Here is a 26,204-nt window from a genome sequence, read left to right as displayed (position 1 = left end):
CAGTATTTCCCTAAAAACACTGATATTTGATTTTTGGGGGGAGAAAAAAAAAAATCGCTGTGCTGGTTAAATCCAGCTCATGTAGGGTATATTTGGAGGTTTTTGTTCCTTCATAGAGGTCCTGAAGGAAAATGTGACTTCTTATTGTAATGTGAAAATTGCTAAATATTACAAACACAGTAACTTTTACCACTTATATTCTTATCTGGTCATTTATACATCAATCCAGTGGATAACAATCACTAACCACTAAAAATATACATCATGAAATCTAATAAAAACACAACAGAGTCTTGAAAATTACCAGAACTGAATCAAAACCTCTGAAAAAGAAACATCAATTGCTTCACATGGTAGAATTTATTGAAGGTATAATTTGTTTTTTCTTTTAACTATGTTACTGCCATTTGACCATCCTCTGTGTGTTTTTACACAACAAATAATAGATACAATCCATAGATATTTCCATGTTTTTCTTATTTTATATCTTCACTTGCTGGCCGGCATTGTATAGCAACTACACTTGCATCTAAAGACATTTAAACTCTGCATCAAGATACATTACGAACTGATTATCTATTGATGAATGACCTTGAAAATGACGGCAACTTAAGAGTGAAGCATCGACATTCATCTTTAATCAGTCATTAGTATTTATTAGGAGGCAAGATAGATACAGGGACAGATGAAAGAGTGACTGGATTCTCTGTAAGAGGTTTATTTTCTCCATATATTTTACAAATAGAAGCACAAATGTTCATAGACTCTTGACAACAACTGTCTGAAGTACTTTGAAGAGCTATAGTCAACGGGGAACGATGGTCTCGTCCGTTTATCTGCAAAAGAAAGAAGAATAAAAAGGATAAGAATGCAGAACAAAAACAGTCTTTTATAGACTTGACTGAGGACAGTTTAACAAGCTGGAGACTCTGTAAACCTAAAGGGCGTCTAGTCTATTATATCAAAGAGCTATGGTGCACACTTCTACCTAAGATACTCGTCAAACTAGACCAGGAGGGATCCTAACGTTACAGTCTACAATGTTACCTCCTTTGTTAAGACAAGCCTCAGTTCCTGAGTTCAGCGGAGAGTGAGGAGGAGCAGATTATGTCAGAGGAGAATTAGTCATGAAAGAATGAACGCTTTGGGAAATTTAAAATACATGCATAGTTGAGAGGGAATCTTTTAGGGAAGAGAAAAAAAAAAAAACAAGAGGGCCTCAGAGGTCAGAGGAGTCAGCAGAGTGAAAGGAGGAATATAATGAAGGGGGATGAATCGCTGAGGAAAAATCCTTAAATGAACAGCAGAAGAAAAAAAAATGGAGTGACAGAATTAAAAAAGGATGGTGAGAAAAATGTAGCAGACGAAAAAAGGTGAAAAGACTTACAGAGCGGCGGCTCCAGAGATGATCTCAATGAGCTCCTTGGTGATGACGGCCTGTCTGGTACGGTTGAAGGTGAGGGTCAGCTTGTCAATCATCTCAGCTGAAAAGGGAGGGAAGGGGATCAATCCATCAATCGATGCCAAATGTAAATCTTTAGTGTGGGAAATCTAACAATGACCACATGTTCCAAACTATAAAATATCAAGTTATGTGAAAGAAAAACTGATAAAGACTATGGGGCCAAAATTTTCCTATTATCCAAAATCTTACATTAACCAATGTTTCATTGATTTCCTCTATGATTCCCAATAATATTATACACCACATGTCTTGCTAAACTGTTTTATAACCTGCACTGATTCAAATAAAGTATGTTGGTTAGATTGTGCATCAAGGATTTGCCTTTTTGTAATTACTATGGCAACCACAGTTCAACTAGGGGTGGGCAACAGGGATAAAATTAAGGCTGCAACTAACAATTATTTACATTATTGATTAATCTGTCGATTATTTTCTCAATTAGTCGCTTATTAATCTGTGAAATGTCCAAAAGCCCAAAATGAGTTCGAGAATTAAAGTTACAGAAGAGGAAAAAGCATCTCTTTAGGGCTGCAACTGACAAATACTGTCATTATTGATTACTTGTTTGATTGATAAAATGTCTGGAAATACTGAAAAATATCAGTCAATTAATTGTTTTTCCAAAAACCCAAAAGATGTTCAGATCATCATCATAAAAATCATATTTAGAAAGCTGGGACCAGTGAATTATATGCACTTTTGTTTAAAAAATAACTTCAATAATGAACTAAGCTCTGTAGTAAATGTTTCTGTGATTACATCTGTAAAAATGCCTTTTATTATATTGTATTTAATATTATTGTTTACATTTACATATTATTGTATAATTATTAATCATCTGTCAATGTTTATAATTTTCTGATCTGTTGTGCCAATAAAGCTTATTTGAATTTGAACTAATTATCAAATTTGTTGCAGATTATTTTTCTGTCACTAGTCTAATAAATTAATTTACTAATAGTTTAGCTCAGAATATTTTTTTCCAGCATTTCTACTAGACCAGTGGCGCCATTAATGTCAGGAACGAGGACGTGTGTGTGTTGTCCTTACAGGCGTTCTTGCTGGCGCTGTCCATGGCGGTCATCCTGGCGCTCTGCTCACTGGTGGAGCCCTCCCTCAGGGCCAGGTAGATGACGTTGACCAGGGCGAACTCCTGGTAGTTCCTCAGCACATCAGCATCAATGTCATCATAGACGCCCATGGTCTCTGTTACGGGAGAGAGGAGGGGGACATATAATCAGTATCTCTGACTGGGTCACCTGATGCTCTGTGTGAAAGTGTCTCCGTAGACAACAGTAGTACCTGCATTAGCAACCGTTTCTGTAGAGAACAGGGGCTTGTGGTCGGTCTTGTATGAGATCACAGACCTGCATCGGGAGGAGAGCGAGGTTTATTTTCTGATCAATACAGTATTTAAACAAGCAAGTCTTTCTCTCAACAACAGTTCAACACAGATCCAAGTAGAGAAAAGAGTCATCTTACCTGAATCTGTTGAAGTAGACGGAGCCCTGGTCAAACTCGTATCCAGAGTTCAGCAGCTCAGTGGCGATGATGGATGCATCACCAAAGCTGGGGGGCTTGCGGCCGACTTCCTTGCAGTTCAACATGATGTGCTTGCCATGAGTTCTGATGAGGAACATTAGAAATTATCATTACAGACACACTTTTAATTCTTTCATCTACATTTTGGTGTTGTAAGTATCAGTTGTAAAGCTGCCTCGGTTACATCACGCCCACTGCAGTCAAGAGTGAGCGGCTTGAGTGATGGATTATTAGTTATTCTGCCAAATGCCGACCAATATTCCTGCTGCAAAGTCGGCCTCTTAATGACAACACTGGAATAAAAGAGACTATAGAGGCTATAAAGAAAAGACCACTACATGAATAAATACATTCAGAAAGTTAACCGTATTGATCTGAATATATGACGGGTTTATTTTCCTGGAAATACGTCTGAAAAGGTGGAGTCATCTTATATTCGGGTCTTTTTTTTGAATGGATGCAGTACCAGTGTAAAACCGACACAGAGTGTTGCACTACAGGTTGTTTGTAGCCTTAATGTTGCTAGGTTAGTGAGTGTCTTAAAGCCTGTTTATAGTGAGTGTGTTAGAGGCTGTCTGCCCTAAATGTGTTCCTTAAGTCCAGCTTAACCTGCAGGAGTGTCTGAAGGCTTCTCTAATTTGTGCAGTAAGGAGAAAAAACAAGACATTAGAGCTGCAATACTCCAGCAGCTCTAATGAGTTGATATAGATTTAGTGTCCAGTACCAGTCTTGGTAAACTTGCCGTCTATCTCTGTAAAATGTTTTTTTCCTGTCTGTACAGCTGAATAAATAAACATACCACACATTCAAATACCACATTTAAAATATTTTCATTTAATAATGTAACTGTTTTATAGTCAAGCTTCTCTCTTTCATGCGTCTAAGGTCCTTTCATATTGTGCTATATTTTTTAAGATTAAATCAATCATTGCTGTGCCTAAAAAATATCCAAAATAAGTATAACTTTAGTGTCCCACAGCCTAAATTGACATCTTCAAATGTGTTTGTTTTGTCAAATCAATAGTCCAGAAACCAAAGACATTCAGCTCACCATCACAGAGGACAAAGAAAACAACAATGTCACCTCAGTTGAGGAGCTGGAAGCTGCAAATGTTTTGCTTTAAAAAGAGATTGTTGCAGATTTTCTGTCAATCAACTAATTGACTAATCACTGGAGCTCTAAATGGATCTCAAGTGACTTCCTGGTGAAATTAAGGTTTAAACAAACAAATACACACATGCATACAAGAGATGAAACTCTGACCTAAAATGCTGCATCACCATGCAGAGAATCAAGTTACAACTGTCCACCATCTTCAGTGTTAGACTGACTGGTAGCACATGGACACACACACACACCCCCAACGTAGGAGGAGATAAAAACGCTTCTAAATATCATCACCAACATCTGACATCAACTGAACATCTCCTCAGTTAAGCCCGACACTGAAAACAGACTCATCTCCTTCATCAATGTCATGAAGAGGAGGATTCAGAAAGCTCTATTTCCACGCGTACCTGTGCAGCAGGCCTCTCAGCTTGTCTCCCACATTGACCACCATCACTTCCTTGCCGGCGTCGGTCAGGCTGGCGATCTCGCTCTTGATGGCCTTGGCCACACCGGAGTGGATGGCGCCACAGAGCCCACGGTCAGAAGTCACGCCAACAATCAAATGCTTGGCGGCCTTGTCCTCCGGCACTTTGATGTCGGCCTTCTCGTACAGGGCTGGAGAACAGAGAGCGACAAACTGAATCAAATAGAAGCTTGTACATAGTGAGTAATTACTCCGCTGAGAGATAAAACGCATACGTACCCAGAGCACCGGTGCCATAGACACGGGCGGGCTTAAGCTGCCTCTCAGCGCGAGCGTACTTGGCAGCGGCCACCATTTTCATGGACTTTGTGATTTTCTGGATGTTCTTGATGGACTTCAGCCGAATGGTGACTAAAGGAAAAAAGGATCAATCGATCAGTTACCTGCATGATAGTAGAAGCGACTGCGACGATGTATACATATATTAGATTTAGGTGACAGGACAATAATATATATACAGTGAGATGTTATGAATTTGTCACGCACCAAAGATTTGACTGTATAGTTTATACCAAGGTATCTATCTGTTGAATATCTTTGGTTTTATTATCATTAGTATGTAATTTGATGAGCAGGACTTCCTGTTATAACTTTACAGGAGTTACATTACATTATTACTCCAGGTGTGTCTTATTATTTGGTTATTGTATTTATAAAACAGTTTTGCAATTTCAATTAAGATTTACTACAAATATATCTTGCCATATCAACATCTTGATATAAAATTACATATACCATCATAAACAATTTTAGCTCTACATCACACTAAACTTTATTCACAAATCTGGCAACTTGATGACCCACTCTTTACTGGCAAACATGCACAATCTGTAGAATATCCTATCAAACCTTCTGTGAATTACTAAAATACAGCAGGTTCACCGATTCGGCATCACTCATTACAATTATTGCACGTCTTTTTAAAATATTCTGCAGTTTCTTGCATAATCACCTTCCCCCCAAAAATAGATCACAGTGGATATGAGCTAGTTGGGATTTTTTAAGTCTATCCTGCAGGGAGAATTAATTGCATGTGGTAACTTGTCAGTAATTTCATTTAGTTTTTAAACCACGGTTTTCATGCTGATAACAAATGAATCCTTATGAAGAATTATGCATTTATGGAGTCAGATATAACCTTCAGGATCTGCAAGGATTTGACATTGATTGTTCAAATTTTGCTTTAGGGGCGTTATCAATGTGAGATTACAGTGTTTATTGCGATGTTATGTTGTTGTCTTTGCATATAAAGTGTGAGGTACACAAAAGTACTTACTGTCCTTCAAGGTGGCCATGTTCCTGACCTGCCCACTGTGAACAGAAAACAGAGCATTTGAGCTTTAGCTGCAAACATAAAGCAGCAGTATCATCATGCACATATATCAGCTCATTGACATAACATCAGCATAGGTTAATTGGATTTTAAACGTGAAGGACTTTAAGATACAGTAGGCGCTTGCTGCAGCTAGCGCTGCAAATAAGCTAGCGCACTTAGCTTGGAAAGTTAGAAGACAGTGAAAGCTTTGACATTGTTAGTTTTGCGTTAGCCTTAGTGTTACTGCTAGTCTTTGCAGTTAAAGTGTTTCTTTAGAGTCATTCATTGGTAAAATGTCCTCTTAACTAAGTTAGCTTTGTTTAGCCGGTTGAACTTCACTGTGCTGTCATTCATTAGCCGCGGCCTCCACGTTAGCACGTCCTTGCATTCAATAACTGTAGTATTACTGACTGCAACTTACATGCTTCATCTAAATCACACAGCTATATAAAGTATCTACAGGTAAGATACAGTTAAATACTGGTTTGAGAGTATTTAAGGTATTTTAAACGTTACCATTGTGGGGCGAAAACCAACAAGCTGCTCCTCGCGAACATGGTTAGTCCTATGAAGGTCAGACAAGCAGGACTGCGCAGGCGCAAATAACAGGCAAAATGGACGAATGCTGCCTTCAGGGATTGATAGAAAAATCGTTCAGAAGCGGTTCAACACGTGACTTAAAACGCAATGCTTCTTCCAAAACGTAAAGATCTCCTCCAGACATGTTAAAAGATATATAAAAAAAAATACCCTGCTTGGAAAAATAATACGTGTTTAATATGGTTTTCCCATAAAAGTCAATTAATATGCAAATATTGTTAATTTCAGAAGTTTAACTACTGGACACAAGACCCTCTACATAATGTTAATAACATGATAACTCTGTAATACTATAATACCCACTGTACCTGCAAATTATATATATTTATTATTTATTTTAGTTTAAATATAACGTGCAATAACATTTCATGAATTTCTGTATATTTGAACAGACTGGATAGACTGTAGATAACCACCACCTACTGTATGTATATAAAGTAATCATTTAATATGTATTTCATCACTCCTTGCACTATTTGTATTGTGTTCACAGTTTACAGAAAGTTTCACCTGTCATCATAACTTCGGTTCAAGCTTTGGTAAAATACGAGATCTTGGAGGAGTCCGTGAACAGAGCAAAAGCAAACGTGGTCGCGTATTTTTAAGCTTTCTCGCGAGGTTATGACGCAAAACGCGGAAAGTATTTATGTTAGCAACAGAACAAGCTAACTGTCCCTCGCTTCGGTCTTATTTTTAGCATTATATCGGGTCTTTTCTAATTATTTTTGTTGGTTGCAATGGGGAAAGCAGATTTTCTCTCCCCGAAGGCGATAAGCAACCGGATAAAGTCCAAAGGTCTCCAGAAATTGAGATGGTATTGTCAGATGTGTCAAAAACAATGCAGAGACGAGGTGAGCTTGTAGCTTAAGTATCGTGAAATCTGTTATTATTACTATTTTTTTTCATTTGTGTGTTTATTACTATTTTTGTTCTTCTCTGTCTGTTGTCAGAATGGCTTCAAATGTCACTGCATGTCCGAGTCCCACCAGAGGCAGCTGCTGCTGGCCTCAGAGGACCCGACCAAGTTCATGGACTTCTTCTCAAAGTAAGTTCATCTGTGTATCTACAAGTTTGCGAAAAGAAAGACATGACAGTGTTGTGATTGAGCTGGTGGAGTTAATTGTTGTCTCCTTTTTCCTAGTGAGTTCAAAAACGAGTTCCTGGAGCTGCTCAGTAGACGTTTTGGTGAGTCTGGACTTCCAACCACACATCATCCAGATGTTGTTACAACAGCAGCAGCTGTAGAAACTGTTTCTCTCATGTCTTCTGCTCTTCTTCTCATCTGTAGGGACCAAGCGAGTTCACAACAACATCGTCTACAATGAGTACATCAGTGACCGAGAGCACATCCACATGAACTCCACACAGTGGGAGACTCTCACCGACTTCACCAAGTGGCTGGGCAGAGAAGGTGGGACACTGTGTTTTTCTACTAACTTGTACATTATGAATTTCTGTGACACATTTCTGTTAAGGAAACACAAGTAAATGACAGTAGTTTTAAATATATACGAACATTTCTATATTTTGGTATTGTCAACAAATTTCATGCTCAGAGCCAAACCAACAATGAATGGATCTATTTACAAGTATTGTGTGTGTATCTTAAGTCTGATATATCTTATCGCTCTGTGCTGTAAACTTGTGTTGTTGTCCAAAAACTGTTAAAAACACATCAACGAGCCACATCGCTGCACTGGTTGGCATTGTTCCTAGCTTATTTAAATTATTTACAATGTAGTGCAAAGTCAAGAGGTTGTGATATGTAGCACAACAAGCTAGTGAAGCTGTAAACAGAACTATATTCCTGCACATGCTCAGTGGTGTCTGCCTTACACAGAACTACTCTTCTGAGACTGAAAACTTGATTGATGTTCTTAGTCTTTGGAGCCGTTTCTAAACACACTAACATGTCCAAACTCTTCATGATGATGTAACATGCCAACCAGTGCAGTGGTGTCGCTCACTGACATGTTTTTAATAGTTTTTGGACAACAGCGGAGGTCTTCGGTGCAGAGGAATAAGATATATCAGACTTAAGATACAGATACAATACTCTGTACATGAGATTTGTTGACAATAAGAAAGATATAGAAAGTCTCCAGCCATATATAACATTATCGGCCAAACTTGTTGTAATAATGAAATAACACTGAAGAAAAACATGTATAAAATACCAATAGCATATTAAGTTTTCCTTTATTGATTTCAACATGACTTTGCCCGAATGAAAAGTCAGATCAGGAACAATATGTAGAACCCAAACTGAGTGCAGATCCTCATTAAACAAAGATGATAATCTGTTAAATCTGGTCCTGCCAGGTTTCTGTAAGGTCGATGAGACCCCAAAAGGCTGGTACGTCCAGTACATCGACCGCGACCCGGAGACCATCCGCCGCCAAGAGGAGCAGGCGAAGAAGAAGAAGCAGGACCTTGACGACGAGGAGAGGAGCGCCAAGTTCATCGAGGAGCAGGTCCGCAGAGGCCGCGGCGGCAAGGAGGAGGACGTGAGTACCAGCGAGACAACAGGACTTCAGCTTCTTACTGTTTGTTCATCTACAAATTACCTAAAAGACTGTATCTTTGTTGTATTCTATAGGAAACTCCAGTTTTCACAGAGCTGAAACGAGAGAATGAAGAAGAAAAAGGTTCGTCTTTGTTTCAGATCAGTGAATGTTTGTCACGTTGCACTTTTTCTTTTCCTTTCAAATGTTCAATTGAACACTGAATTTTTATGTCATAATGAAGTGAGATTTTCATGATTCAGTTCAAAATTTAGGCTCAGTGTTTCCATCACTAAAAGCTGGATGTTCAGCAAAGTCAAACTTCTCACATATTTTTCTTTTGCAGTTGCTTTCAACCTGGGTGCTTCTTCATCAGTGGCCCGTCCTTCCACGTCAAGGTACAGTAGCTTCTGTGCAGTGTGTAAATTCTGCTGCGTACTTATCAAGCAGGTATAATTTAAGTATTTTGTCTGAAGCTGTTTGCGTGTCTCCCTGTAGCTCTGCTCTGGGTGCTAGCGCTCTTAAATCGGCATCATCATCCTCAGCCAAGAGGAAAGAAATGTCCTCCAGTTCAGACTCCAGGGAGAAGAAGAGGAAGTCTGCCCTGGAGGAGATCATAGAGGTAAGAACAGATGATTTTACAGCTGATGTCGACGTTTGAGTTTGTATTTTTGTCAAAATTTGTAAAAACTGAGCTTTAAACGAGTGACAGTGATCATTTGAAATATCTTTCAGATGGAGGAAAAGAAGAAGCAGCAGCAGCAGCAGTCGATCAGGACAGATAACTGGCTGCAGCCCAACATCGTGGTCAAAGTCATCACCAAGAGGCTGGGAGAGAAGTATCACAAGAAGAAGGCTGTCATCGTGGTAATGAAGCTTTAGATGCATGTTTATGTTCAGTGATGCTAAGTGGAAAAAGATTTATGATGCTAATAATAGTTGTGGATGGTTTTGCTGCAGGAGGTGCGAGACAAATATGCAGCGGTTGTGAAGATGATCGACTCCGGAGACAAACTGAAACTGGACCAGAATCACGTTGAAACGGTCATACCTGCACCAGGTAGACCTCTTACAACCTGATAAAAACTCTCCACATATTTATTAAAAACGTTCAGACTGATAGATGACTTGAGGTAATTTATTTATGTACCTCAGCTGTGTTTTTTTTATCCTCCTCAGCATCATGTTGTTGAACTTCCTGCAGGTAAACCGGTTCTGATCCTGAATGGCCCCCACAGAGACACGGAGGCCGTGTTGGAGGGGATAGACGAAAAAAATTTCTGCGCCACGCTCACACTCAACTCTGTACGTATTTCTACACTTTAGGTTGTGTTTTCTACTGTAAAAAACTAGTCGTCAATTTATTATCTACATATTATTGGATTTATACCATTGCCTAGGGCTGTATGATATGACGATATATATCTTGTGACGATAGAGAAACATCTATTATGCTCTATCGTTTATTTCGTTGTGTCACACACTCATTTGGACTACGGTTGAGGGTTGATGTCACCGATTAAAAGCCTGCATGGCCACAGGAAATACTTTTTTTTTGTCTGATTTGCTGACAGTTACCTGTTCAAACTGCGTATCAAGATGCCTCTTTAACAGCTTAAAGGGTCAGTTCACCCAAATTACAAGAAGCATATTTTCTCTCTTACCTTCTGCAGCATCTAGTCATGCAGATAGTTTTGGTTTTGTTTATCCAGGTTTAGAGAAATCTGTCTGGAGGTGAACGGAGAATCATTTGCGTTGCTAAAAGCATTGAAAAATTACTCTAAAGCTACCTGTCGTTCCAGAAACTGTGGCTCTATTAGTCTAGATAATCCACTGAATACGTAGTTTTCATTGAAATAACTTTCTATCAATGAAATAGTCCCTAAAACTCACAGTGAGGTCTGTTTATTATCTAATGTAAAGACGACACTGTTTCTGGAACGAGGTAATGCTGGTACTTTAAAAAATTTTGTAATTTGCGTGAACCAACCCTTTAATCACTGTTCCAAATCAGTGCCATTTTACATAATATAATGTACATTTCAACAATTCAGTTTAACATTTTAAAAACCATTTTCATTTCATTTGGGAACCGGCTGTGCTGAAATTGTTACTTCAAAGTGTCCTGAAATAGAAAATGCACTAAAATAATTGAACATACAGCATATAGTCCTTCACAGCATTCATCTGCCCACCACGGAACTACGGTGGCCTTTAAGGACAAAACACACACAAGGGTGAAAGCACAAACATTAGGAAGAACATTCTTGGTTTGGAGCATGTTTCCCTTAATGTTGCTTAATGTAGTTTGTCCTTAGGGGCCACCGTACATAAGCACAATTTACCAACATAATTACATTCAATGTGACAAATCTTAAATTTAAGATTTTAAAAGTTGTTGTAATAACCTGTATTAGGTTAACTGCTTCCCATTTCCTGTATTCACATTTATGTTGCATGTTTTTATACATTGGTGTTACAGACGTCATGAAATGTTCGTCTCTTCTTGTCTTCAGGGTCAACAGAAAGGGAGAAGAGTGAACGTCGCCTACGAGGATTTCTCCAAACTGGCCTGAACCAGCGATCTCCCCGTTCTAACCTCAGGACTCTACTGTGTCAGAGTTAATTCCCTGAGATTCACCTGTACATACATATATCCCACAATCCCACAATGCATTTCCAGCGAGGTATCACAGACAAAAAAAACCTTAGAAGCAATGTGTTCAATTTGTTTTTATTTTGTATCGATACTCAGGTTGATCCTAACGTTGCAGATGTAATAAATGTGTGAATAAATTCAACAAAACAGACTTCTGGTGTTCTTTGAGAAAAAAAAAACATTCACAGATTAAATGATTGAAATGAGCAAATCAAATCAAGAAAAGTAGTTACAAATGGGACATCAGTGGAAAAAAGTTACACCTTATGTTCCTCAGTGTGTTTTGTCCTTTTTTTCACTCCAAATGGTTTTAATTTTCTTTCTAACTTTACTGACTGGAGACTAATAGCAGCAAAGGGTATTTAAATGTGTCTGTCTGCTCAGAGTGTCGGCAGGAAGCTGTTGAGATCTGGGAGGATGTAGTCGGTATAGTGGCCGTCGATGAAGCCCTTCCCGCTGTTGTGTATAAACCAACAGTAGACGTTTGTGCCGTGCTTCGTATCGCGTCTGTAGTCCTTCTGCCAGCCTCTGCAGAACACAAACACACAAGAGTTTATGGTTTTAATAAGAAGTGGAGTCATTCAGTAATGGGTTTTTGATGGGTTGAGACGTACCTGGTGACGAGCAGCTTGTTGCCCTTCACCTCCATGGTGGCCTCCTTCTTCAGAGGGTCGGGTCCTTGGTGGATGTCGTACACACTCACCTCAGGCTCTCTAGAAAACTGCCCTAGAAGATCACACACACATATTTTCAGCTTCAAATCTACCAGTTGCACAGGATAAGTGTGCAGTGTCTCCCACAGTTTCACTAAATCCTCAAATGACCGTGCCTCATCCTGCCACGTGAAGCTATTCACTCCACTTTTGAATAGTCCTCTGGTCATCTAGAAGCTCTTTTAGAGGATTTTCTTACTTAAACAGGAATAAAAGGTAAATCCAGAGTGAAAAGAACATCCTGTACACTCCCAGAAGGTCCTCTTCAGTGAGCAGAACAAAATAAAATTAAGATTTCACTTGGTTTACAGGTGTCTCAGCTTATCACACACAACTGACGTAAACTACATGGCCAGAAGTATGTAATGGTTAAACATCTCATTCCAAAACCAGAAAACCAGACCTCCATTCATCTGGTTTTGCTCCCATTCAGTCACATCTGAGGTCAGGTACTGATATTAAGTGATAACACCTTGCATCCCAGATCATCCCAAAGGTGTTGAACAGGGTTGAGGTCAGGGCTTTGCAGACCAGTGAAGCTCTTCAACACCAAACTCAAAAGAAAAATATCTTTATGGAGTTGGCGCATTATTGGGACAATGTTGTATTGAAGCAGGAAAGAACCTTCCCTAAACTCTTGTCAACATGTTGGAAGCGCACTAATGTCTTAAATATCATTTCAGTATGCTGGAGCATTAATTGAAGCTAAGCACAAACCACGAAAAATACACCACTAAGACCTTCAGCTCTTTGCCCAAATTAAGATTTTCTGGTTCCGGTGACAGACAAAGATGGTATTTGTTCAGATAGCTAAAGGTGACATCACTTCCCATCATGAGGCTGCGATTTGACGCACTGATTTACATCCTCTAGTGGAACAACATCAGAGTAACATCCTACAGCTGGTTTACCACCCTGTTAGGACACTGAGTGTTTCACATGACAGAGACGTACCTATGAGCCCGTGGACCAGAGGGGAGTACTGGTTGTCAGTGGGAATGTAGATGCCGAGGAAGTCGACGCTGACGGGGTTTTTCTTCCACACACGGTGAAGCAAAACCATCACCTGGATGTTATTATTGATTGTGACTGAAACATGAGAGTTCTTGGTGATGGAAATCCTCACCCTGAAACACATGAAAATATGAAAAAATGACCCTGACGTCAAGGCAGCACAAGTCAGACGCCGTAATAAGTGAGGGTGCAACAGTTACCCATCCTGTGTGATTTCAGCCGTGGCCCCCCAGGTGAAGGAGTGGTTGCTTCTGCCGTCGGTCATGATGATGCTGTCGGCGTTGACAGTCACGCTGATTCCATCAGGTTGGTAGTAGACTGAGATGGTGCCGAAGTAGGTTTTCAGTTTGTTTTTTTGCATCTGCTTGGCGCCGACTAACTGCCCATTGACCACCACACCTTCAGGACAGGAGAGACAGTTAGAGAGGAGGGTTCATCCCACCGGTGACGCACAAGGTCGCGCTTCATTTGAACAATCCAGAGCTGAGTATCAAGTAACAATGACGTCTACTGAGCTTCAAGAGACATTTGAAACAAGACAATCAGTGTAGAGAGCTAGTAAAGTTGCAGCAAATAGACAAATGATGGATTATTGAGCATCTTTTGACAACAGAATGTGCACACGCAGAATATATGTCATTTAAGAATCTAAATGTGTATAATTTCCAAACATTAACAGTGATAGTTTAATAATCACAAACAAATAAAGTCATGCTGGAGCTGGTGATGTTATATTAATAATGATCATCTGTACTTACCCACTTTACACATTATATTCACACAAATCTAATGATTTTATGATAAAAACAGATAAAACCGATGACAGTAATGTGACATAAAAGAAAAGAAATCAAAACAGAAATACAAAAAAAATAAAATTCAAGTAAAATCAGGAAAGGCTCTCTGATAAAAGTGTGAAAAGTATCTGAAAGGATAACATTTCCAATAAATGGTGTGAATATAAAAAAGAAGCGTAAAACTATGCTGCATAATCAGCCTTTTTTCACCTCAGGAATATTTTTGAAAATTTTTTTTGAATATTTTTGAAAAACATCTACAACTCATCCAGAACCAGGAAGAGTGAACACATTACACTGATAGATTTTCTTTTAATGGTTTACAAAGCACTAAATAGTTTAGTTTGAGCCTATACTGCAGAGCTACTAAAAATACGCTAATTTTAAAGTCGAGATGAAATGAAAAATACCTTTATAACCCTTTTAGATCAAATCCCCAATGAAATTTTGCACCTATTTGACAATATATGCCAAAAAATATACAAAAAAATCAATTTCTTATATCTTATATCAGAATCAAATCATGTTTTCTTTTTGTATCTATCAATCAATCTTCAGCTTTTAGCGGCACAGAGCTAAGATTCATTATGACGCCCACTTTACAACGTTCAAATTAAATTGCTCCAAACGTTATGTCCCGCCTGTCTTTCCTGTTTCAAATTTCAAAAAAAATTATTTCTTATATCAAAATCCAATCATGTTTTCCTCCTGTACCCATCAATCAATCTTAAACTTTTCACAGAGCTAAGATTCATTATGTCCCGCCTGTCTTTCCTGTTTCACTCAGAAATACATCACGATGTGGAAGTTAGATACTGTATATATAAGTGCTATACAAATAAATAAACATGAAACGTGAGAATATATTGAGTAACAGAAATAGTTAGCATATAGAGTTTCTTAAAACCCTGTGTTGTACCTGTTCCAGTGTCAGACACCAGGTTGAGAATGTGTCCAGGTTTGGAGTCGATGTTGAAGCAGACGTCCATGTTGCTGCTGGGCAGGTGGACGATGAAGTGAGGGTCGTTATCCACTGGATGAGAAACACTGAGCTCGTTACACATGGAGTACTGTTCACATTTAATACTGCGGCTGGGAGAGTTTTCATGATGATGTGAGTGTCACCAGAAGTGTGTGTTTGTGTGTGTGTGTGTGTGTGTGTGTGTGTGTGTTACCTAAGTTGACCTGTGGGGGTAAGATCAACTGGTCCTGGGGACCCTTCACAGCGTGGCTCGGCGGGGCCGGAGTGGTCACCTGGACCCAAGGTGGAGGCTGGTAGACGACACGCACCGGACTCAGACTAGCAGATGCTGAGCCTCCTCCTCCTACTACTCCTCCTATACACAAGAGACACAGTTATAAAGGTTAACTAGATGTTGATCATCAGTATTGTCTGGTTTTCATTTAATGGATATAATGTAGTTTGTTGTAAAACTGAAATTCTCCCAAGAAAAAATTAGAAGTGAGTTGGAAGGAAATCTGTCTGTAAATCATCTGAATCAATATTAAAGTGTCTCTGTAGCTAACAGGAAGCTCTTAACCTCGATTGATCCTGAACTGATGCTAACTGATCAACTGGTGATCAAGCATTAATGTAGCGATCATTGACTTTCATTGGAAACGTTTCATGATAATTTGATCATATTGTGTTTGTGTTTTCTTTTTAAAGAATTCTGTTTTTCTAAATTATTTCAAGCCTGCAGTTTAGTTAGTTATGACGTTTGCTTTTTTAACCAACAAAAGGAGCCGTTACAGTTTTTTTTTTTTAGACAGAAAGAATAACTCTTGTGAAGAAATTTCATGTAATGCAACTGATGAACAGCTCATTACACTGAAAATTCAGTTGTTATTTAACATTTTATTGCAGACATATTGGAAAAATGTTCTTGTTCTTATTGTCTTGATAATGATTTTAACCATATCAACCTCTTCTACATTGATGGTTTAGTTTAGTTTAGTTTAGTTTTTATTTCTGTCTCATGCCAAACGTATGGCCCATTCCACATGGGATTACAAGATAATATACCACTATTTTACAAAACATGCATCTTCTAGTCAACATCTACAAAAGCACATGGTTTAGGATTTGTTGTTCAATAAAGTTCTAAATGGTCAGCAGGTCAAAAATATCTTTTACAGATTTTTTTGTCATGAAAGATGGTAAATTCCAGCACAAAATTATTTGTGTAATTATTATTCTTGGCTTTAAGATTTTGGTATTATTACTGGCCTTAAAGATCCAATAACAGTTTCAGGCTCATGTTTTTCCTCCTATTGTTGAGTTCAGACTTTTGATTATAATCATCCTAAAATGATAGTGATGATATCTAACTTTAAGTACCATTATTTGTCAACTTGTTATATGTTTTATGTTTTTCATTTTAATATGTCTTTTATGTTTTTTTTTCACTTTTTCTGTTTTGTATGTGGTATAATTCATTTTTAGTTCTTTTATATTGTAAGTGTAACATACTGTAAATGTGCTGCTATTTGGGTCACTTTGGACTCTCAAAAAAGAGAGACCATCCTGGACAGATAAAGATAAAATAAAAACAACTATAAACCATAAAGATCAGGTTTAGACAGTGACATCAGCCACCATTAAAAAAAATATATATATGTTTCAGGGACCTGAGCAGCAGCCGTGCTTGGGGTCCCTCGGGGAGTCGGCCAGCAGCCTCTCCCTGGCGTCCTCGCTCTCCACCAGCATGGCGGTGAACGGAGTGACGAACTGATGCTCCACGGCCAGCGCCAGGATCCGTTGGGTGATTTTCCTTTTCTTGGCAGCTGTTTGAGCCAGAGACCTGCAGGAGAATCACACAGCAGCTGTCAAATGCTGACAACACCACAAATTCACTCTGGCATATATATATGTGAACAACTCAATCATATTTCTACTATGCACAGGGTTTTCTAAGTAGATCTTTGACTTGATAGAGGGCCGTTGGTATAACTTTCAACCTGTCATGATGTACAGTATGAAAAGATACACAACCATTGATCATTCTGTACTCTTTCCCGCCTCTCACCTTTCACTGATCAGCTGTTTGATGGTGATGTAAGCCCACATCTGTCTGGCAAAGCCCGTGAACGAATGTTGATGCTTGGCGAGCTCCATGTCCAGCTCCGAAGTGTCAGTCTCTGACTCAAGGGTGATGTCCAGACTGGCCTGCAGGACGAGAATCGCAATTTTAAACTCTGTGAAGTGACTGCTTACCCTTCCCTCCCTACTTCCTACAAATGGAGGTTACTCATAATGACTTATAAGTCAAAATAACTGAATAAGTAAATTTAGGGCCAACCAACCGAAGGTGTCTCCATAATGAAGGAAAGGATAAAGGGGGAAAACAGGGAATCTTGGGACATATGGTTTTGGAGTCCATGTAGTTGCCACTTTAAAGGTAAACTATCAGTGAACAAATCTGGCAAAATGCACTGTAGTCATTTGAGGTTGGTGCATGAATTGAGGTGGTGGTTCCCAAACACTTTTGGCTTGAAACCCCCTAAAATGAAGTCATGTCTTCTTGCAATCACTCATCACAGGTCGTACATGTCTATGAGCTGTGATCACTTCAACTAAATAGAGATTTCCACCTCTAAACCTCTCTGATTGCTTAATGTCAGAGGTACTATCCAGTATTTACTCACAGCAGATGCAGTGGTGAAGCTGGTCAGCGTGTTGGTGTCAGACGGCAGCACCTTTCCGGCCACCACCAGCTCTGAGCCGGCGAAGTATTTATCGAAGCGGTTCTGGGTGATGTTGGAGACCGAGTCCTCTGGGAACTGAACGGTGATCCTCCTCAGCAGTGGAGAGGAGACCTGGCTGTAAAACATCTGTGGTAGAAGACAAAGGACACTGAGGTGACTGTGAGAGACTAAAGAGCATCTGGAATGTGTTGATTTACAGAACCAAAGTCCCTGCATCTGACAAAAAACACATGCAAACTAATTCTCATAGGACAAAAACTAATAATAACAATTGACAAAAGACATTACTATTGTTGAGCACAACAAATAATGAGTTTGAGTCCTCAAACTATCAACTTTGAGAAAAAAAGAATGGCCTTTGTTATTAGTTATAATGATACAAATGACAATATCACATTTGGCTTTAGGTATCATGACTAAGGTTCCAATAGTCAGCTGCATTTTGGATACAGTTATAAGTTTGTAAAATATCTGAATTTGTTAAATTTTGAGTCTAATGAATCTCTTTTTGCATCTTTTATCTCCACATTCAATTTTGTTTAGCAAAGAGCAATTAATATACAAACCATTAAACAAGCCATTTAGCTAATCTATGTGGCAAAACTTGAGTTGTATGTCGTTTTTTCCATAAATTTGAAATTATTTATAGCTTTTGTTAAACCTAAATACATTCAATAAGGGATTTGGAAGGGATGCCCAGATTGAACTGGATTTGAATTTGCTAAAATGTTTAAAATAATAAAATGAAACCAGGTCCTAGGTGACTGCCATACCTTGTCATACCAGTTTATAACAGTTCACTTTTATAAAACAATCAACTTGGGCCAGTGATGCGTAAGATTAAAAACATACGTCTTCCAGTACTACACTTCATATCCAGCTGTTGTGTATACATATCTTATTTTCATCAATTTAAAAAATTCATTTATTTCTTTCCCAAAAATGTTTTTTGCTGAAGAGGAGGTTTTCCTTGTTGCTGTCGTACCCGTAGCTGCTCTGCTGCATCATGGTTAGCGTAGATCCGCTGGGCCATGCCCCTGTTCTCATTGGCGATACGTTCCAGGAAGTCGTAGTCCACGTCGAAGCCAATGCCCAGTGAGAAGAGAGAAAACTCCTCTCTCATCACCCTCTTCACATTCTTCTGGATGGTGCTGAGCTTGATCTCCCCTGCAAATCATGTAGAACAACATCTTAATGGCTGAAGAACTGATTTAAAGGATATGGCTGTTGATTTTCTTTATTTTTCTTAACCCATCTCATGTGCAGAGCCAGACTAACAATGAATTGATCTACTTACAAGTGTTGTGTGTGTATCCAAAGCCTGATATATCTTATTCCTCTATGCTGTAGACCTCCGTTGTTGTCCAAAAACTTTTAAAAACATGTCAATGAGCCACACTGCTGCCCTGGATGACATGTTCCTTCATTACGAAGATTACAGTCACAGTAGTTTGTTCAGAAATGGCTCCTAAGATAAATAATAGTGATCCTATTTTCAGTGTCAGGAGAGTAGTTCTGTGTAAGGCTACTGAGCATGTGCAGGAACACGGTGGTTCCATTTACACCATTTACTTTGAGCTCCACTGTAAATTTCTCAAAGAACTTCAAAACAAAGTCAAGAGGTTGTGATATATAGCATAACAAGCTAGTGAAGCTCTGTAAATGGAACCACGTTCGTACACATGCTCAGAAACGTCAGCCTGGCCTGACACAGAACTACTCTCTGGAGACTGAAAACCTGATCACTAGTCTTTGGAGCCATTTCTAAACAAACTACTGTCACCATAATCTTTATCACCCAGTGCCGTGGTGTGGCTCACTGATGTGTTTTTAATAGTTTTTGTACAGTAATGGAGGTCTACGGCACAGAGGAATAAGATATATCAGGCTTTGGATACAAACATAATACTTGTAAGTAGATCAGTTCATTGTTGGTTTGGCTCCAAACATGAGATTTGTTGACAATAAGAAAAATATAGAAAATTGCCAACCTTATCCTTTAAAAGCTGAATTTAGATTGGTAATTAGAGACAATCTAGAGGCTTTTTAATAGTAGCCGAGTTGGTCTTACCTACAGTGGGGTCTCCATCAGACACCAGAATGATCATGGAGACGGAGCGAGAGTCGATGAGCCCCTGATTGGATGCCCTCACCAGCATCTGCACCGCTCTCATCAATGCCTCATTGATGTTGGTTCCTGGGGTCAAAGATCAATAATATATAGTCATGAACAAAGACAGATCTTTATGTTTTTGCAGTTATCAGATCATCCAAAGAATAATATTTTCTTATACCTCCGTTGGGTTTGATGCTCTGAATGTATCTCTTGGCATCAGCAATCTGAATAGAGGAGCCGGGGACCAGCTCCTCGCTCCAGCATCGTACATTGTGGTTGAAGTCTATAATGTTGAAGTGATCATCTATGTTCAAGTCATCCAAAATAGCCTGCATGGCCTCCACTGTCTGTGAGAGAAATGTGGAATTGAATGCATTCTGGAGAACGGCCACACGGTGGCAGTGTTTTACAAATGTGGGGTGAAGAGGGAGCATGAGCACTGTTGGAGGGGTCAAAGTGTAAGCAACTATCACTTACTTGCTTCATCTTGACGCCCCACATGGACCCGCTGACGTCAATGACAAACACAATGTTTTTAGGAAGAGGGGAGAGGTTGTATGGAGCGAAGAACTGGACAAAGTGGCCATCAGAGACCTGGAGGGAACAGTGGAGGCTTGAATGACAATCATCTACAAACTGTTTCTAAGTGTATGAAACAAGCTGAACAATGAGTTTTATTGTGTAATATTCAATAGTTGAGTGTGTGATACCTGTAGTTCCCCGGCATTGCTGTCCCTTTTCACATCATATCTGACAGTAAAGACGCCGTCTATAGCGCTGCCAGTGCAGTTTTCACACTTTCTCTGCTGCTGTAAATTGGGCTTGAAGACAATATGAGCCTGAGGACACAGACACAGTCGGTTTTGTATGTTTGTTCTTTTTTTCTTTTTTTTTCAAAACCCATTCAACATATGTCACTGAAATTTGGTGGGACATGAACAACGTCATGAATCAAGGAAGTATTGATTCATTTTGATGTGAATAGTGCTGCCATGTGGCCATTTATAAATGGCAAATGTACATATTAATTTGACATGATCTAACAAAATTTAATGGTATTTTAAAGTAACAATCTCGAAGATCTCTGTTTCGTTCTTCGGTGACACCTATGGTAATTGGTGGTAATTGCAGGTGTATTTTTCGATCTCACTTCCCAGAGATCCAAACAGTGTCGCCTGTGTGACGTCACTGGGCCACACACAAGCAAGTTGAAGAGCGAGTCTGTTTGGTTAGCTCTGCCTACCCTCTCTGGCTAACCAACCACTGCTGGGTGATGGAAAACACATCACTAACTGTGTGCTGCTTGTGATTTTTCCCGGGAATGTCACCACCGACACCCATTTCTTTCATCAGTGGGCTATAGGCTCAATCACAATTGTGTTACCTAATTTGGCAATAGATAGGATGATCAACAGATGACCATAACTCATGCATCTGCCTCACTTAAAATCTTGCTCAATTCATCTTTGTACAAAGCTGTAGTAATCCCATGAAAGCTTTAGGTATTCTCTAAAAATCATGGCACCATCAGACAATCAGCAAGGTTGTCAGTACATTAATATAGATTGAGATTTCTTGATTCAAATTTCTAAACAATTTCTATTACTAAAATAACACATTTAGAGAATTGTGCAGCCTTGGCAGAGGTGTTACCTTGTCTTTGGAGGAGGTCACTCGGATCAGCTCTGTAAACTGCGCACCGAGGGTGTTTGGTGTTTCTACTACGGTGATTCCCCTCGGCTCAAAGATGTACACATCCACCTAAAGAAAGACTTGGTCAGGTACGATTGCTAGATGACATGGAGACACACAGAGACAAACATATGTTATGATATTATTACCTGGAACTGTGGCACCAGCCTCCCAGGCTGCAGGTACAGCGAGTGCTCGTAGAAACCCAGCTTCCTGAGCATCATCTCCTGGTAGTGGAGCTCAAACTCAATGCTACTGCCAGGAGGAACGTGGACCTCTGTCTTAAAGGTCTCCATGTCCTGAGAATTAGCCCTGTGAAGAAGAAACAATGCAGTCTTTATGAAGTTATTGAACTCTACTCATGGTTTAAGTACAAGAAGCTGGTCCAGTACCTGACGATGCCTGCCGCCTTGCCCCTGGCTCTGGCCTGGGCGTACAGGTTCCTGGCCACCGTCTTCTCTTTCACTGAGCCCACAAATGTTATTCCATTCACATTCCTGCAAGATAAAGTGTAAAAAGTTAGAACTGTGCATACTGTTGGGATGGATCAGTCATAGAACTGCGATGTGGCTCACATGGTGAAGTTGGTGATGAAAGCTCGTTTGGGGATCTGGACGTTGAAGCCGATGCTCTGGGCTTTGGAGCCCGAGTTGACCACTGAGCTCCTGACGGTGGTGTGGGCGAATCGCGATGTGATACGACTCTCCACCTTGTAGCTCTTGACAGTGATGTCATCTCCGCGGATGGCCTGTGCAGGAAATGATAGGAAATGTGAGAAAGTTTTAAGCACAAAGAAGGTGGATCTGGGTGTCAAGATCTCAGTAGCTGAGAGGATGAACTTTCCAGACTAATTTTTTCCCTTTTAAAATCTGCAACCTTTTCTTGGTTTTAGCCTTTGTGTCCTTTCTTGATTTGAACTTTCGGTCTTGACAACCACTTGATCTTGACTCTTTTTTTCACACGTATCCCACCAGTCTTGCTCTTCTCGCTTTTTAACTTTGGAAACTGCTGATGTTTCCCTTAAAACTCAGTGCACAAATCTGCACTAATCGATATTTTTTTAATATCAAAGGGTCAAATGACTATGTATACTGTGAAAGGATGGTGATTAATAGAGATTTTTTACCCAACACTGCAGTTGCCTTCAGACGTTCCTACTGGACATTTTACAGTCTTTCAGCTCATTGTTTTGGTTTTACAGCATACAACTTTACTGTCTTGGTCCACTCTTATCAATCAAAAGAAGACTATAACTTTGATTTGACTAATTTGGACAGCTGAATTCTCATATTTGCTTCAAATAAAAAATTCAGTACATTTTTGCACAGGAGGACTGTGGATTTTGTCCCCCATCACTTACATTGAAAGTGCATTATGAAGGGATCTTCTAATGGTCAGTATGAACAGGAGGAGTAATTACAGCAAGAAAAAAAGGTTTCAATGTTTATTTGGACACCTGACTTTTGTTTTAGGCCAGACTTGAAAAATTGTAAACCTATCCTTTGATTACATGTCAGTTTGTTCTGGTCTGGCCAACTTCACTTGAATGTTTCTTTGGTTTAAATTGCTTCACAGAGTCTTCATAATCAAGGTGTCAAAACTCAAACTGAAGTCCCTAAAGTGGCCAAAGTTTGAGATGCTAGGAAAGCAAAAAAAAAAATTGAATTGATGAAACCACATCATGATGTATCCTACTTAACACATCTGTTCCGCTGATTTGATTTCATACGTAGAGAAAGACTGACTTTCTTTAGTCAGTAAAGGAAAGCAGGGCAGGATTAGGGCAGAACAAAGTCAATAACCTGTCAGTCACGGGAATCTCTTCAAACAGCAGCATATTGATTATTAGATAAGGTTAAACTCTGTCACAGTGGAGAGGTCTTGAATAACAAGCGGAGAGTCATACCTCAAAGTCTTCCTGCTCCTCGCTGGTCAATATCGCTCTCTGAAAGACACACAAGTCATGAGCCTCACACAGTCTTAATCTAGTCTCTGAGAGAAGATCATGAATCACAAAGTGTTGTTATTAAGTCAGAGATGATGCAGGATTACAGATACACAGAGGTTCAGAGTGGGTTTGTTTGGTGATGTCTTGTTTATTTTTGTGTAATCAGTAGGATGCATTCCACAGGTCGATGATTGCAGCCGTTGCAACATCAATGAGGAAAGCAAACTTACAATTCATGTTTTATATTATACAATTAGACATGCATGTAAATCTTATTAAGTGTTTTGGACTCAATAGAAGAGGATGAGCTCACCTTGTGTCTCTCCCGATGATCCTGTAGATCTGACTGGTAGAAGAAAGAAAGTTTTTGTACTAAGTGTTGATTATTAAAATCACCAGAGATATATAACCATTCATTTTATTTAAACAGAAAAGCTGACTAAGATGCATATTTTTTAATATTTTCATAAACATTAAAGATAAACATTCAAGGAGAAGCATTTAGACAGATTTCAGGGATTAAAAAGCATTTACTGCGTGATGAAAAATTCACCCTCTGGAGCACAAAAGTGAGTTTTTAAGTGAGTTTTAAAGGTCAACGGTCAATGCAAGCATTTAGTTTTCATATCTAAAACTATGGTTTACATACTGAGACTATTAAATGATATATAATCCACTGTTGTGCATGCAGTAATCAAAAAATTCCATAAAAACCAATGATGTTTGCTTCTTGGCAGTGTTCACCATTAGGCCAACAACCACCAATAGATGCAAAAATCTATTTGTATACATCAGAATATACTGTTAATGTATATCTCTGCCTTCTTTACATTCATAAACTACAACCAATTTGATCCTTACTTTGATTTAAGATCAATATCGGCCTACAACAGTTCGTCTAGACTCTATTCTGTAAATAAAAAGTTGTGTAAACAGAGTTTTTCAGGGTCCAGCTCACCGTCTCGTCATCCCATTCTCCGTCTATCACAAACTCAAAGCAGCAGTTCTGTTGAAGGAGCAGGAGCCCCAGAAGTAGCAGCAGCAGACGCCTCATGTTTGCAGGCCTGTGGGCTCAAACACACATAACCTCACACACACAAAACACAGCGCGGGGAGATAGTCGGTCCTTCTGCGGGGGAGCCTCGTGGAAACACAGCACAGCTGAAACTGAAGGTTAAAATCCACTGAACTGATCGACTCCTAGACCCAGTCAATATTTGTTGTGTTTCATGTAACCCAGTGAGGAGAAGGAAACTTTGAAACTTGGCCTGCAGTGTGGACAGGGTAAATAGGACAGATACAGAGGTTTCAGACAGACTGACCTGTCAAAAACTGACCAGTATGATGCATATTTGACCAACTATCATTCTGAGGTGTTTCTGATACAGAACTGGCAGATTTTTTTTAAAAAAAAGGCCAGGTACAACTTAAAGGTACAGAGCTGATCATTTTGATGACACAGATCCCCAGTTTACATGAGGAAGATGTAATGTTGCGTTTTGTCCACAAGATGGTGTCAACGTAGACCTGAACTGTTGAAGCCTCAATGTCTCCTCTCTCATATTAAAATGTGTAATAGAAAAAAAAAAAAGATCAGTTTGACTTTTGAGTACATGTTTGAGTTTTAGGACAAAAAAATTTGGTGTCACATTATGAGTTTTTACACTGTAACTGAAAAAAAATGATATGAATTTAAAGTGCTGGGAAATAAAAACTGCAGTCAAGCATTGCAATGGTCTTACTGTCTGAACATTTAGCTGAGAACGGAAGTATTTTGATGCCATTTAAATAATAATAACAATAATAATAATAATAATAATAATGATACGTTTATTTGTACAGCACTTAACCAAACCAAAGACTGCAAAGTGCTTTACAAGGATAAAATGAAAGAAACTGAAAAATACACATATAAATACACACATGCAGACAAATTTACCCATATTGAATAAGGTTTTTTGTTTGTTTGTTTTTTTAAAAAAAGGCTTACAGTAAAAATATATTTTCAGAAGCAATATACAAGAGACAAAGCTATTCAGAGGAGGTTATTTTGCACTTTCAATTTAATAAACTGTATTAAAAACACTCTTATTTAAAATAGATATTCCCTTTGATTATTATGCTTTGTTATACTTACTCTAAATAACAACAGTGGTCAGACTTCAGGCAGCTGATAGAAGCACATAATGCTAAATGACAGTGGCATGCTGCCTTCAAGTGCTCCTTGTAAACTCTAGCTCCCATGTTGTTTTGAAAATGTATCTTCATTATTTTATTAATCAATTGAATGTGTATTTAACATTTATGTTTATGTTCTCTGTTATTCCTCTTTTGGTGGTCATAACCAGCTTGAAGGACCGGTGGGATCTGAATTGCTCTACAAGGCTACAGAGATTTTGATATTTTCTGGATGTCAAACTGCACTGCTTCATCTTTGGAAAAAAATCAATAAAAACATTTCAGAAGAAGAAAAATGTGTCTGTCATGCAGTTTGCTCTGCTGTGTGTTAAGTTACAAAGACAGAACGATTCTTCTA

The 26,204-nt window shown here is 39.0% G+C and overlaps 3 protein-coding genes across 5 annotated transcripts; 1 reads left to right on the top strand and 2 right to left on the bottom strand.

The window, feature by feature from the left end:
• Positions 1 to 702: 702 nt before the first annotated feature.
• atp5f1c (ATP synthase F1 subunit gamma) lies at positions 703 to 6,522 on the bottom strand. Of its 2 annotated transcripts, XM_042403135.1 has the most exons (9): positions 6,434 to 6,521; positions 5,879 to 5,913; positions 4,822 to 4,953; positions 4,526 to 4,733; positions 2,948 to 3,091; positions 2,768 to 2,832; positions 2,516 to 2,671; positions 1,388 to 1,484; positions 703 to 836 (listed from the first exon to the last, which is right to left on the bottom strand). In XM_042403135.1, exons 1-9 carry the CDS (start codon positions 6,472 to 6,474, stop codon positions 833 to 835), a joined length of 882 nt encoding a protein of 293 aa, XP_042259069.1. In that variant the 5' UTR covers positions 6,475 to 6,521; the 3' UTR covers positions 703 to 832. The 2 variants fall into 2 exon arrangements, with proteins under 2 accessions (XP_042259069.1, XP_042259070.1); XM_042403136.1 differs by lacking the exon at positions 703 to 836 and having other exon boundaries at positions 1,384 to 1,484; positions 6,434 to 6,522.
• A 593-nt stretch (positions 6,523 to 7,115) lies between these two features.
• Positions 7,116 to 11,831, top strand: kin (Kin17 DNA and RNA binding protein). Of its 2 annotated transcripts, XM_042403907.1 has the most exons (12): positions 7,118 to 7,368; positions 7,468 to 7,562; positions 7,659 to 7,702; positions 7,806 to 7,928; positions 8,840 to 9,024; positions 9,117 to 9,165; positions 9,368 to 9,419; positions 9,520 to 9,643; positions 9,757 to 9,888; positions 9,982 to 10,081; positions 10,226 to 10,326; positions 11,538 to 11,831. In XM_042403907.1, exons 1-12 carry the CDS (start codon positions 7,255 to 7,257, stop codon positions 11,595 to 11,597), a joined length of 1,179 nt encoding a protein of 392 aa, XP_042259841.1. In that variant the 5' UTR covers positions 7,118 to 7,254; the 3' UTR covers positions 11,598 to 11,831. The 2 variants fall into 2 exon arrangements, with proteins under 2 accessions (XP_042259842.1, XP_042259841.1); XM_042403908.1 differs by lacking the exon at positions 11,538 to 11,831 and having other exon boundaries at positions 7,116 to 7,368; positions 10,201 to 10,289.
• Positions 11,832 to 11,929: 98 nt separating this feature from the next.
• On the bottom strand, positions 11,930 to 24,786 carry itih2 (inter-alpha-trypsin inhibitor heavy chain 2). Its single transcript, XM_042403906.1, has 21 exons — positions 24,627 to 24,786; positions 23,982 to 24,014; positions 23,627 to 23,665; positions 22,296 to 22,468; positions 22,113 to 22,217; positions 21,870 to 22,032; positions 21,682 to 21,789; positions 20,739 to 20,867; positions 20,506 to 20,622; positions 20,207 to 20,375; positions 19,984 to 20,109; positions 18,898 to 19,079; positions 17,853 to 18,038; positions 17,234 to 17,373; positions 16,836 to 17,008; positions 15,380 to 15,541; positions 15,124 to 15,237; positions 13,608 to 13,806; positions 13,348 to 13,520; positions 12,295 to 12,406; positions 11,930 to 12,208 (listed from the first exon to the last, which is right to left on the bottom strand). The coding sequence occupies exons 1-21, from the start codon at positions 24,720 to 24,722 to the stop codon at positions 12,061 to 12,063; spliced, it is 2,847 nt and encodes a 948-aa protein (XP_042259840.1). The 5' UTR covers positions 24,723 to 24,786; the 3' UTR covers positions 11,930 to 12,060.
• Between the last annotated feature and the right edge of the window lie 1,418 nt (positions 24,787 to 26,204).

Source organism: Thunnus maccoyii, chromosome 23 (genome assembly GCF_910596095.1).
Source record: "Thunnus maccoyii chromosome 23, fThuMac1.1, whole genome shotgun sequence".
In the NCBI taxonomy this organism is placed as follows: domain Eukaryota; kingdom Metazoa; phylum Chordata; class Actinopteri; order Scombriformes; family Scombridae; genus Thunnus; species Thunnus maccoyii.
Note: the sequence above shows the minus strand (reverse complement) of the source record. Positions and strands in the feature narration are given on the sequence as shown.

Excerpts from the sequence above, each read along its gene's own strand:
- atp5f1c (XM_042403136.1), bottom strand. The coding sequence starts at position 6,474 with ATGTTCGCGAGGAGCAGCTTGTTGGTTTTCGCCCCACAATG. Across the intron at positions 4,734-4,821 it reads CTATGGCACCGGTGCTCTGG|CCCTGTACGAGAAGGCCGAC; the intron begins GTACGTATGCGT and ends TCTGTTCTCCAG. Across the intron at positions 3,092-4,525 it reads CTGAGAGGCCTGCTGCACAG|AACTCATGGCAAGCACATCA; the intron begins GTACGCGTGGAA and ends GTTCCTCATCAG.
- kin (XM_042403907.1), top strand. The coding sequence starts at position 7,255 with ATGGGGAAAGCAGATTTTCTCTCCCCGAAGGCGATAAGCAACCGGATA. Across the intron at positions 7,369-7,467 it reads AAAAACAATGCAGAGACGAG|AATGGCTTCAAATGTCACTG; the intron begins GTGAGCTTGTAG and ends GTCTGTTGTCAG. Across the intron at positions 7,563-7,658 it reads TTCATGGACTTCTTCTCAAA|TGAGTTCAAAAACGAGTTCC; the intron begins GTAAGTTCATCT and ends CCTTTTTCCTAG.
- itih2 (XM_042403906.1), bottom strand. The coding sequence starts at position 24,722 with ATGAGGCGTCTGCTGCTGCTACTTCTGGGGCTCCTGCTCCTTCAACAG. Across the intron at positions 22,033-22,112 it reads AAGGCGGCAGGCATCGTCAG|GGCTAATTCTCAGGACATGG; the intron begins GTACTGGACCAG and ends TCTTCTTCACAG. Across the intron at positions 13,521-13,607 it reads GCTGAAATCACACAGGATGG|GGTGAGGATTTCCATCACCA; the intron begins GTAACTGTTGCA and ends CATGTGTTTCAG.